This window comes from Aphelocoma coerulescens, chromosome 5 (genome assembly GCF_041296385.1).
Source record: "Aphelocoma coerulescens isolate FSJ_1873_10779 chromosome 5, UR_Acoe_1.0, whole genome shotgun sequence".
NCBI lineage: Eukaryota > Metazoa > Chordata > Aves > Passeriformes > Corvidae > Aphelocoma > Aphelocoma coerulescens.
This window is the reverse complement of record NC_091019.1, coordinates 64409015-64421385: the sequence shown is the minus strand read 5'-3', so window position 1 is coordinate 64421385 and position 12371 is coordinate 64409015. Positions and strand designations below refer to the sequence as shown.

Genomic DNA, 12371 nt, shown 5'->3' with positions numbered 1-12371 from the left:
TGACAAATAGAGCTTTTTAGTTTATTCAGCAGTAGAGAGACTGTTTAGCCTGCACTAGGAAGATGACAATCTTCATTTTTGCATATTTGCTGTGAGTTAAGTTGGAGTCTGGGCTGACTCCTGTGATAAGGATGCTGGAGAGGCTGATGCTCCTCCTGGAATGGAGTTGAAAAGCTGAAACCATTTGTAAGGAAGCCAATGCCAACCATGTTTTGTCTTCTGTAGTTTCCACTCTTTACCTTTATCTTTACAGATGGAGTCTCTCTTCCTTGACTGTCCCTGTAAACCTCATCATACATGTTGCCTAATCCAGTGTGTGCAGTAATTGTTAGTAAATCTCTCTCCCTTTGCAGTCCATGTGCACTGGGTTAATCCCTGGGACAGACAGATGAAATCTGTGTGTGTGAGGGAAACTGATTTTCTCTGTTACTGTTTTGCAGCTGAAAACGCAGCTAAATGAAACACTATCAAAACTCAAAGTTGATCAGAACGAGAGAGAAAAGGTAGCTGGTGACTTGCCCAAGGTAAGCAGAGACCCTTAGCAGCTGCATGTATAAATGTTAGCAAAACCCCTCAGTGTCTGTAGTTCTGCAGTGCTGGAAATGATGATTTGAACTTGATTTGAACTGCCTGCCTGGTGGGGTGTCTTGCTCCACTGGCTGGTTCCCCAAGTGATTTGGGCTGTAAGACCTCTACCTGCATCATGTCTGCAGAAATGATGAAACTGCAGCTAACAGCTCTGTTTAATTGTCCTTCTTGAAAGGCTCCCTTGTTCATGATAATTTTATGCCAGTGGGAACAAGTGGTGATTTGGGGCTGACAAATAATTCTTTATTTAAAAGAAACCCCAGCCTAACAAAAAGCCCATCCCACAGCCCTCCACCCACACCACAGCATGAGGCTTTTAAATCCAGACTCAAATGGGAGAGGGTTACAAGCTGGTTTACAAAGCATCTGCCCTTTTGTGCTTGGTGACATATCCACTATAATCCAGGAGCCTGCAAGTCCTGAAAGTTAGATCTGTGCAATTGTGATGGGACAAACAGGTGGGTTTCCTGTGCTTTTCCTTGGTGACTGCTCTTACAAGATGGATTGGAGTGGAAAATCTTGAAGCATGAGAGGTCTCAGTGCTGTCTGTCACCGCAGAAGCAAAGCTGTCATGGGAGAATTGATAAATGGAGACAGGAATAGCCTGTGGAGTGGCTGGGCTCTGGCTCCAGACTCTGGAACACCTTGTTCCTTCAGCATAGTAAGCAAATTGGGCTGAGTTCTTCCAGGGCTGGAGGGGGAAATGCTGTTGGGGGAGCATATCTTGTCCTGGGACAGGGATAGATGATCACAAAAGCACTGCCAGGAGGTGAGAAGCCAAAGGAAACCAGTTACAATAAAGAATTTAAAACATTTTGCTCTGGACAATTACCTTGGATGTTAACATACAAAGCGAGCTGTGCTGATGTCCATGGTTCACAGTACAGGATTTTGGAGACCTGCACTCCTGCTCTTGCAAAATTTACTGCACAATTTTTACCTAATAACTTGATGTGAGACTGTTAAAGCTTCCCTGTAGGATTGCTCTCAGATGCAGGCAGGCTGACATGCACCATGCTGATTGTGAGGAGACATGTCAGTCTTGGCAAATGGGTTGGTCCCTGGAGCAAATCTGGCATAAAACAGATTTCCTCCTGAAGAGTGATTTCCTGTGTCTGTGGTGCTCTCAGGGAGATGGGGCTTTGCTAATTGTTGTGTTTTCCCTGTTTCTCCTTTTTATTTTTTTTTTTTTAATAACATCTTTCCCTTACAGGCCCAGGAGTCTTTGGCAGCTCTTGAGAGAGAAATTGGGAAGGTTTTTGGGGATGCCAATGTTATTGAAAACAGCGACGTTTGCACAGACTCGGTGAGTGTTTCCGTGAGCTCCTGCTCAGGGGCCACACAAATCTTGGGCAAAGTGGGAACTTTGGGAAGGGAGGTCCAGCAAAGTGCTGCTGGTGGGTAATTAGGGCTTGATGAAGCTTCCAGTCCTACAGCTTGCCAGGGTGTCAAGGGTTCACTGGGAATTCTGCTGCTGTCTAGATCGTGACCTCCTTCCCGTGGCTCAGATTTGCAAGGAGGGAGGGGAGAGATTCTGAGCTTTTGATGGGTTTTTGGTTTGGTTTGGTTTGGGCAAAAGCAGGGAGATCCCCAGACTTGTCCCTTCAAGAAGGGAAAAGGGAAGCTAAAAATAACTCTGCTGATGACTTAAGTGGGCTGTAAACACTGTTGGGTTGGCCCTTGCTGACATCAGTAATGCTAAAGAAAGGCAGTCTGGTACTACCTATAGCACTCAGGCAGAGATTCTCTTGCCAGAACATGGTTCTTTCTGCTCCTCTGCACCTGTGGCCAAGAGCCAGAATTTGATTTCAGCTGGTCATGGCTCCTGGGCATTTGTGTTGACCTTGATGTGGTCCAGCAGCAAAAATCTTGCTAAGCTGAGCTTCAGTGAGGCCCAGCCCTGAGCACTGCCTTGTCCTGTGGGTGGGTGACTCTGCAGACTGCTGGTGTTCCTGTGTGCTCCAGCAATGACATTCCAGTTTTAGGGTCTGGAATTGGGTGGGCAGCTTTTCACACTTGCAGGTGACTCACCTGAGCCTGTGGGTTGCTGTTAGCACAGGTGGTTGTGGAGCTGGTACTCGGAGTGTGGCCCTAAAGACACCACCTGCACAGGGGGTTGGGTTGGGGCTTTGTCACTGGCTTTTTCCATCTCTGGAAAAAAGAGCTTTCACCCCAACCCTGGAACAGCTTTCCAGAATGCACTTGGGAAGGGGAAGGCTGAGGCAGATTCTCTCCCAGCTCAGTGGTGTCAATGGAGCTCATTTCCCATTTTCTTCTGAGGGACAGAGTGGAAGGAACCGCTGTCATCTGAGGGGAGAGGAGCACTTGCTGATAGGACAAATAATTTGTATTGACTCCTTTTAGCTGCTCAGCCTCAGTGGCTTCATCAGCTGCGAGAGGAAGCTCGAGGTCCTCTGAGGAGAGCTGTAGAAAAGCTTTTGTAGTCATTAGCAGGAATGAAATGGCTTTTCCAGGCTAATCAGTCTTGGATGCTGATGGACCCTGGGCTCGCCGAGTCTGAGCCAGAGGTGCAGCTGGACCTGTGAGACCTCAGATGTGCCAACCCTGGGAGCTGAATCCTGGAGGATGGGAGGGCTGTGTTCCCAGAGGGAGGCCAGGGGTTTATGGTGTCAGCCAGGTGCTGTGTGTCCCTGTCTGCAGCAGGCTGGAGAAAAGCCCCCCACAAGCCAATGCCCAGCTCTCTCCACTGTGCCCTCGTGGCTTATCCATGTGGTCCATTGGGCCAGCCATGCCATCAGCCATGGCATTTGTGGCTCTGGTCAGCCCTCCTGAGCTGGGCTGTCATTAGCTGTGCCCTGTGGTGGCCCAGATGTGCTCGTTTGGCTTAATTGCTGTAGCCTAAACTCACAAAACCCCTCTGGCTCTCGTATCGCTCTGCTCTTGCTGCACATCATGGAACCCAGGTTTCTGCCAGAATATCCATGGCTTTATTCTAGAGAGGAGTGTGGAAAAACAGTCCTAATAAACCTGTAATTAAGCCTTCATTAGTAAAAATACATTAATTGTCTAAGCAGCACTCTTGACAGGTAGCCATTGGCAGAGGCTGGAATTAGAACATTATCTTTTCTCCAAGCCTTTTCTGCTGCCTTTTTTTTTTTTTTCTGAGGGGAGAAAAAGAAACTGTCTCCCCAGAAGCCTAAAAACCCAGCTGAAAATAGCTCTGAGATCAAAAAAGAAAGTCTTCCAGCCACTTCCACCTAGCAACAGTGCCTTTTTTTTTTTTTTTTTTTTTTTTTTTTTTTTTTTTTACGAAGGACCTGAAAACACATGCTTGAAAATGAAACATATTTGTTCTTTCTGGGTGCTGGAACCAGCCCACAAAATTGAGAAATGATACTTGCATAAACCCTCAAACACACTCAGAGTGTTTTCTTTAGACTCCTTTTCTTTCTGTTTTAAATAGACCATTTGGGGTTTCTAATCAGCTGCTTTGTCACTTGTGGGACCAGCTGATGACTAAAGGGGGCTTTTTAGTGTGCTTTAAGGGAGTAATTTATATTCAGCAGCTTGCTTAGGCACTGAGCTTATTTTGAGGCTTATGTGAAATCTAATGTGCTTTTCCCCCCAAATCTCAGTGTAGAACACTCCATCACTGGGAACTGGGAATGCCATATGTGTGAAACAGTGGAGGGGAATCTGTCCAGACGGTTCAGCTCCTGTTTTAGCTGCTGGGTCTGAATCTGAAATCACAGGGGCTTCCCCGCTGCCATCCTCTTCCTCTCTTCATCCCCATATCCCAAAGAAGTGGAGTCATAGGATCCCAGAATGGTTTGGGTTGGAAGGGACCTTAAAGACCATTCAGTTCCACCCCCTGCTGCAGGTGGGGACACCTTCCACCATCCCAGGTTGCTCCAAGCCCCATCCAACCTGGCCTGGGACACTTCTGGGGATGGGGCAGCCACAGCTTTTCTGGGCACCCTGTGCCAGGGCCTCACCTCCCTTACAAGGAAGAATTTCTTCTGTATATCTGACCTAAGTTTCCCCTCTTTTCCCTGAGTCATGGAGAGCACAGGGCTGGGGCTCAGCAGTGGCTGTGTAAGGCAGCTGTACACTCTTGGGTTAGCAGGAGCTGCAGGAGGACTGTGCTGAGCCCAAATCCATCGGGATCTAGTCAGGTTGCCCCCGGGAGGGCTGGGGATGTGTCTATAATTCATGAGCCAACACTGCCTGAGATCAGTGAGGTCACAAAACAGAAGGGAGATGCAGTAAATGAGGGAGGGAGGGAGGAGCTGTTGCCACAAATGGGGGTGGGAGTGGACTGGAGGGCTCCTTCCTTGCTCCTGCTGTGTTCTGTGCTGATGCCCAGGCAGCCTCACTGCTGGTCAGTGCTGGATTAATTCATCTGCTGTGCTGCTAATTGCCTTTGCCTTTCCACTTCCATCAGCCTGTATGAGACTGCTAAGCCAAGTCTCAGCCTTGACAGACCTGATTTTCTGCTTTAATAAGGGTAAAACAGGTTAAGGCTACCCTAATACAGATCCCAATGATTTTTTTACAGTAGGAAAATGTTTACCAGTTGCACAGGAGTAAGAGCTTTGCTGTAGATTGTTTTGTTCTCTTGTCTGAGCCCGCAGTCGTTTCTGTAATGGTGCAGGTGCTTGAGTTTGATTTACTGCTCATTCTGCATTTCCAGCCAAATGGGAGCAAGGAAAATGGCCCTCTCTGAACTCCCTTTAATTTCCCTGGAGCTCTGGGGAGAGATTTGCACCCGCATTGTGCATCAGTCTCATTCTGTGGGGCTGATGGATGCTGAGCGCCTGCAAACACCTCTGCACTCCTGTGGAGAATTGGGCACTTCTGCACTGCTGGCACCATGGCAGAGTTGCTTATTTTTAGCTGTTAAATTTCAAGGAAAAGCTCTCCTGCAGGTGATCTGCATGTCTGTGTTCTGAGCTGAATGAGGAGCAGTAAGGTGTGTGTTGGATGTGGAGTGCTCTGTGCATCTCTGGAGGAGTTAATCAATAAAGGTAATAAAACAGGGTTTACACAGCACTGTTAGCCCAGCAAGGCTGGCAGGCAGGGAGGCAGGAGGGGGAGAGTCCATCTTCAGCTGTGACACTTCCCAACTAATAAACTGTTGAATTCCTAGGAAAAAAAAAAAGCATTTATTTTTGTTTCAGAACACAAGCTCAGCATTTTCGTTTCAGCACAGGAAACTTCCTAGCTCATGGTAGCTTTCATTTTTCCTTTTCTCCATGTTGGCTGGTGCTCGGACTGCTTTGTGAAGCCCTCATCCAAGTGCAGGTGTTGCTGGCAAGTGGGAATTTCGCAGTGGTTTGGAGCTGAGGGTGAATCCATGGGATAGCTGTGGGTGGGGGAGGGTGTGGTTCTCCAGGCAGCTGTTCCAAATGCTGTTTCACAGCTGGAGCTGCCTTGGGCTCGGGTATCGGGTACTGCTGAGGACACCATCCCACAGATCCTCAGTCACACCCAGTCCTTGGTGGTCCAGGAGTTTTGCTGTTCCAGCTGTGGGGTCAGATGTCATCCCTGTGCACTTCAGCCTGTGTTATTAACCACATCTCTGGGGGGGATTCAGCCAGGCTGGTGGGGAAATAACCTTTGAGGCTAGACCAGCTGTGGATACCAGCACAATTCCTGGAAGCAGGGAGTATTGGAGTCCCAGACAGGGAGGGTAGGAGCTGGATGTGCAGGTGATTCCCTGGAACAGGAAAGGGCTCCTTGACTTTGAACCATGTTCTCCTTAAATGTGGCCATAACCCTCTGACTTACAAGAATTGTTCCCATCTGCACCACGAGTTGTAATTTTATACAGAGGATCTAATTCTAGGCTTCCTTGGTAATTAGATTGTAAATGAGTTTTTAATGATTTCCTTTTTTTTCCTTCTTCCAGGAATTGAGTGATAAAAGGCGAAATGTGGCGGTGAATCTTACCCAGGATGTGGGTCATCTCAAGAAGCTGCTCGTGTCAATAAGCCAAATGCTTTCAAAGGGATGAGGACACTACAGCCAGGTGGGTGTGACCAGTGCCCCCCCAGTTCAGCTGTTGAGATGGCTACTGGTCTGTTTTGGTGGGACTTTGTTCAAATGTAACAACTCTGGTGTCAAAATATGAGACTTTTTAGAATCAGATCACAGAATCAGTGAATTATTAAGGTTGGAAAAGCCTTCTAAGACTGTGAGTCCAGCCAATTCCCCCAGCACTGCCAAGGCCAACACTGGCCCATGTCCCCAAGTGCCACATCCACATGGCTTTTGAATCCCTCCAGGGATGGGGACTCCACCACTGCCCTGGACAGCCTGACCCTCACAGCACTTTCAGTGAAGAATCTTTTCCTAATACCTGATCCAAATTCCACATGCAAATCATAAAAAGCTTCTGGTAGGCACTGCATTTGTTCCTCTCTGGATGCACATGTCACTCAGCTGAGACTAACCTTGTGTCCCCAGGTCCCTCTCTAGGCATGTAATTGCACTCCTCCCTTCCACTCCCTGCTGCTCCTGCAGCAGTTGCCCCAGGTTTTGTTCTCCCAGAGCCTGTGCTTTTTTTCCTCCTTGTTTGCTAAGTGAGCAAATTTGTCTGCACTTCCATGCTCTGATTGCTTTGGGATGGAGGATATAAAATAACCCCCTGGGCTCTCACTGAGTTGCCAGCAATGGCTGGCTGTGAGTGCCTGAAGCACCAGCCTGGCATGAGCTCTTCATCCAGTCACAGACACGTGGAGAAGGCTTTTATTTCAATACATAGCCAGCTTAGAAACCTGGGCCTTTGTGCTGGTAAACTTCTTAAGTGACCCAAAGTTAGCTGAAAGTTGGATGAGCTCCAGACACTGAACTTTCTCAGGAAGCTGATGCAGATGTGGGTCTGAATTGGGAACTGTTTTGTGTTGGGAGGCAGCAAAGCCTTGGCACTGAACAAGGAGTGTCAGAGCTCCCTTTCATCTGCTGAGGATGGGGACTTGTCTTACTGCTGATTTAGGTATTTTTTATGCTCCTGCCTTTGTAATGCACGGACAGCAGAGCTGGTAGAGGGCACCTGGGTGTTCAGGGAGGGAGGTGCTGCTGCACCTTGGCCTTTACTCTGGGAGGCTGTTCCTGCTCAGCCTCCACCACCCAGGCTCGTTCCCCTGGGCTTCCTCGTGGGTTGACACCAAGGAAACGCTGGCAAGGTCCTGGATTTTCCCTTGGGAAGCTGCTCCTCTGACCTGGTGATTTGTGTTTCTCTTGCAGAGTGAAGTCACGGGGGAATCGTTCATTTGAGGATAGCAGAAGGCATTGTATCATATTTTGCCAAATTAAAGCCTTATTTATGTTTTCACCCTTTCTACTTTGTCAGAAACACTGAACAGAGTTTTGTCTTTTCTAATCCTTGTTAGACTACTGATTTAAAGAAAAAACCCAACTCTGTAGACACCTCCAGAGTTTAGTTTTATAATAAAAACAAACCTGTTTGGATAATTAGACCTTTACATTCCTGGAGAGACAGTAAACACATAATCTTTTATCTTATTTTGCTCAATAAAACTTGTTCGGAAAACTCCAATGTGGTAAAGTCACCAATGGGAAATGACATTTTAATACTGATGTTGTACACTGTTTTACTTAATTACATTTTTGGGATTAGCTGCCTCTGACTTCAACCTCAAGTAAACACTCCTTTTTTTTTTTTTTTTTTTTTTGGTTGCTAATGTAATCAGTTTTTGTAATGGTGTCAGCAAATAAAGGGATGCTATTATTCAAGGTGTTCCTGGTCTCTTCTTTCAAGTGAATTTGGATGACTCAGGTGAGGTCTCCACCTGTCCCCTCCCCGAAATGAGCATCAGGCTGCACCCACTGTGCTTGTTTTTGGGCAGAGGAGGAGGCACCAGCTTGAAAAGAGGCAAACTCCAGAGCAAGTTGTTATTTTAAAGAAAAGGTATTAAGGTTTTAAAAAAGACAAGAAATCCCCATCAAACTGCCACGTAAGTTGTGGTTCTGTGTCATGTGTTACCCTTGGGAAAAATCAGGGAGGGCAAGGGGGAGGAACAGCTGGGTGTGGCAAAGCCAGTGGGGTGCAGAGTGTGTCCATTTGCCCCAGATCCACCTCCTGGATGGAGTCTGGGGTGGAAGGAGTTCTGGGAGAGGGTTTGGATGCTCTGTTACCTTGTGCTTTGTTGGGAACAAGTGTGGGGAGGATCTTTGGTAGGACAGGGTTTCTGCTGGGGGTGTGGGGAGATCAGGTGGCCCCTCCTCTGCTTTAGGGTTTTAAGTGTTTTAGAGGAACCCTTCAGTCCTATGGGATTCTTCAGTGGGCAAGGTGAGGGGTGGTTTGGTTCTTGAGAGCACTTGAGGACGTGATTACCCAAGGGAAGGCAATAAAACAGGGATCAGTTGTTAATTGGGGGGTTAATTGCAGAGGTGAAACAGATCAGAATGCTCACCCTGAGCTGTTCTCACTCCCCTCTGTGCTATGTTTTAGTTAATAATTGGCCTTCACCAGACAGGAGGTAAAGAAGCCTCTTCCTTACGTGGTTCCAGTGATCTGGATCATGCTAAGTCCTGCTGAGAGCTGTGAAATAGCTCAGAAGAGGGAGAGAAAAACTGGAAACTCTGGTTTCCTCACAGGAGGAGCTACCCCTGGTCTCCAGCTATGGCCACTAAAGTGTCCCATGTGTTCCTTGGAGATTTCATTCCATAGAATGAAAAAGCAAGTGCCACTAGCCTCACTTGTACAGGTCTTAGATAATAGAGCATAGAGAGACACCCGCTGCAGCTACAGATCCAAGGAGAACCTGAACCCTGGAGGGTCTCCACACTTGCCTAGGTTGGGGTAAGAGGCTGGTCCTTTGGCAGGTGTCTAAACACCTATTTTTGGGGGGTGAGTGGCAGTTTAATGGATCCATGCAGGTTTGACGGCTTTAAAATGATTTAAGAGCATAACCCAGGAGCTTCAGAGATGGAGGTTTGGCTGAGGCGTGTCCCTGCGGCTCTGATTCTTTCCTGCCCCTCTGGGGGAGTCCCCGTGGCCACCCATGCTCTCTGAAGCATCATTCCAGCGAGAACTGGGCTCTGCAAGTAAAGCAATGTCTATTTTTTCCTTTAAAAAGTGGGCTCGTAAGTGCTGGATGTGCCTCCTGCAAGGAATAAATGCTTTTGGAAGAGGCAGCAGTGCCTGGAGAGCCTCTGGATGCAGCCTTTGGAGCCTGGCTGTCTCCAGGCTCTTGATTTTCTGTGGGGAGAGATTTGCAGCATCGTTCCCTTTCTCTCTTGGCAGGAACTCTCCTTGGAGAGGGCAGGAGATCTTTTAGTTCTGCAATTTAGGCGCGGGTTTTTATCTTGCTTTAGGGGATGTACAGAGGTGTTAAAGGCAGCTGTGAAAGGATCCCCTGGAAAGGCCGGCTTTAGAGTAAAGCCTGATCCCCTCTCTGACGGGCGAGGAGAGGTCAGGCTGCTTCCCCAGGAGCACTGGGAAGAGGGAAGGATGCTGTTTCATCTCGCTGTCCTCTCCAGCCCTGGATCAAACACCGCTCCTGGCAGCCATCTCCAATTTGGGAAGCTTTGCCTCGCCGGTTTGGTCCCTGAGAAATCCCTCCTGCTCGGAGCATCTGCTGGGAGAAAATGGGATGAGAAAGAAAAATCTAAAAAGTGTGGGAAGCTGACTCATCAGTGCAAAGGCAGAGCTGGTGCTGGGCGTGTTCCCAGGGCCGGGAGCCCCCGGATCTCCGCAGAGCTCCAGCCCCGGTGCGCAGCCAGGCCGGGAGCCGCGGCAGGAGAGGCGCAGGATGGTGTCTGCCCGCGCTAGAGGGAGACAATAGCTAATGGATACAGGGATGCTTTTCTTGGAAAAAGCCCAAAGTGGGATGTTCGGATGCTGGCAATGGATTTTTTGGGGGGTATTTATTTATTTTTTTAGAGGTGATTTGCAGCGGGAGAACCCGCGCCGTGCGATGCGGGGCCGAGCGCTTCCCGTGAGGTGCTGCCTGCCGAGCCCGGCTCCTGTACCAACCTGGCTGCTCTTGCTTTCAGTCCGTCATCGTCCCTCGGAATGGGAATGGGAAGTGCAAGGGAAGGCTCTGAGCTGTCTCCCTGAAGTTGTGCTGCCTTTCCTGCGCCCCCCATCACAGCCCTGGCAGCCTTTCCCGGCTGTTCCCGGCGTTCGGGAGCGGCAGGTTGTTTACCCGGGAGCTGCTGCTGGGTTTTCTCAGGCAGTGACTCACTCAGCTATTTATTACTGCGATTAAAAAAAGAAAGCTCGTGCAGCTTTAATTCAACCCCAAATAATTCAGATGATTTCGCCATAAAAGCCCTCTGCAATGACACAGCTGTGTGTTCTTCCCCGGGGGTCCCCGTGTCCCCCCTGCTCCGTGTGTGACCTTGGCTTTCTCCTGCAGCTCTCTCAGGGATGTTTGCAGTTTGGTGCTCACCAAGGATCTTGCCAGGCTGGTTTTGGCAGGGCTCTGCCTTCCTGAGCAGAGGGGTTGTAGGGGGGGGCTCTTCTGTGGCTCTTGGTGGAAGCTGAATGGGAGTTCCTAAGGGAGCATCCAGAAGGTGAAAACCACCATATTTCTGCCAGACTTCAAGGTTAGACATCATCTTCCAGCAAAAACTCTCCTCCATGGAGCCAGACTGTGCTTGTGCCCTGGCTGGAGAGGAAAGGTTTTGGGGAGAAACCCTCTGGTGATGCTGTGGGGGATGTAAGGTCTCCAAAAGCTTTAAAACAAAATGGACACGATTGCTACTCTTCCAGCATTCAGGCTTTCTCTCACATCCTGTTGGGGATCTATCTTGCTCTCACAAATCCCTGTGGATCCCCTGTCAGCTCTGGCTGGGCAGTGGCTGGGGGGGAGTGAGGGGAAGGGGTGCTCCTTGGAGAGAGGTTTAGCCAAAGATCTTCATGGAGGGTGTCTTCTCTCCCAGACTCGCTTAAAATAAGGCTGGACTAATTCCTGAAGGCACAGATTCTGCTGAGAGCTCTGCCTGTCACAGGGACAGGATTAGAGCCCGAGAGTGGTCTTCTCTGGAGCTTTATCTGGATGTTTTCCTCTGTGAGACTGCCAAAGCAAACGGGTCAGCAAAAATCCTGAGGAGTTTCCTAAGTCTGTATGAATGACCAGAAGTACAGGACAACCCATGGGAATGCCAAGACTTGCTCAGGTGTTCACTGGGGGAGGTTTCCTGTGGTGTGTCCCCTTCCAAACCCCACCTCTCCTCATGCTGTGACACGGGGATGTACAAAATGTTTCCTTTCTGTTTGAATTTCTGTGTTTCTATTTTTCCAAGCCCATATGTGGGAGGGTGCTGAGGTGGCTGCTGGAAGTGCCCCTGTTCTGATGTCCCCTGTGCTCGGGATGGGTGCAAGTTTTGCTCTCAGCTCGTGCATCCACAGCACAACCCGCACGTGGCTCCTTGGTGGTTGTTTGCAGCTTCCTGCAGGGATGCTTCTATTTTTGGAGTGGTTGCACCTAAAAATACATCTTCAAGCTCCTGGGGAAGCTGGCTCTGCATCATTGAGGAGCTAATTAAACTGGGGGAAATGCAGGCCCTCGAGCAGGGTTTATTCCACGCTGCTGAAAACGTTGTGGGTTTGTTTTTTCCCCAGTTTTGCAGCGATCCATGTTCCTCTTGCACTACATGGGCAAGGTCCAGAGGTTTCTCCTTCCTCTGTGGGAAGGGCAGGTTTGCACCTGGGTATTTGGGCATTAATGTGGTATTTTTTTGTGCAGCTGTGACCCCCCAGACCCTGAACTTCATCCTCTGCCCCACTGTGACCATCACAGGATCCCCTGAGCAGCCCCTCAAAGGAGAAGGGATGGGGGCCTGGAAAA

At 49.0% G+C, this 12371-nt stretch overlaps 1 protein-coding gene across 8 annotated transcripts in view; it reads left to right on the top strand.

Annotated features, from left to right (window-relative positions):
• The window catches only part of KTN1 (kinectin 1), a 75166-nt gene extending 66864 nt beyond the window's left edge, over positions 1 to 8302 (top strand). For all 8 annotated transcript variants that reach the window (XM_069018574.1, XM_069018575.1, XM_069018579.1 and 5 more), the window contains 4 exons: positions 441 to 524; positions 1802 to 1894; positions 6461 to 6580; positions 7798 to 8302. In XM_069018574.1, coding sequence (XP_068874675.1) covers positions 441 to 524; positions 1802 to 1894; positions 6461 to 6565 — 282 coding nt within the window. In that variant the 3' untranslated portion in view covers positions 6566 to 6580; positions 7798 to 8302. The remainder of the gene's footprint in view (positions 1 to 440; positions 525 to 1801; positions 1895 to 6460; positions 6581 to 7797) is intronic.
• Positions 8303 to 12371: the final 4069 nt, after the last annotated feature.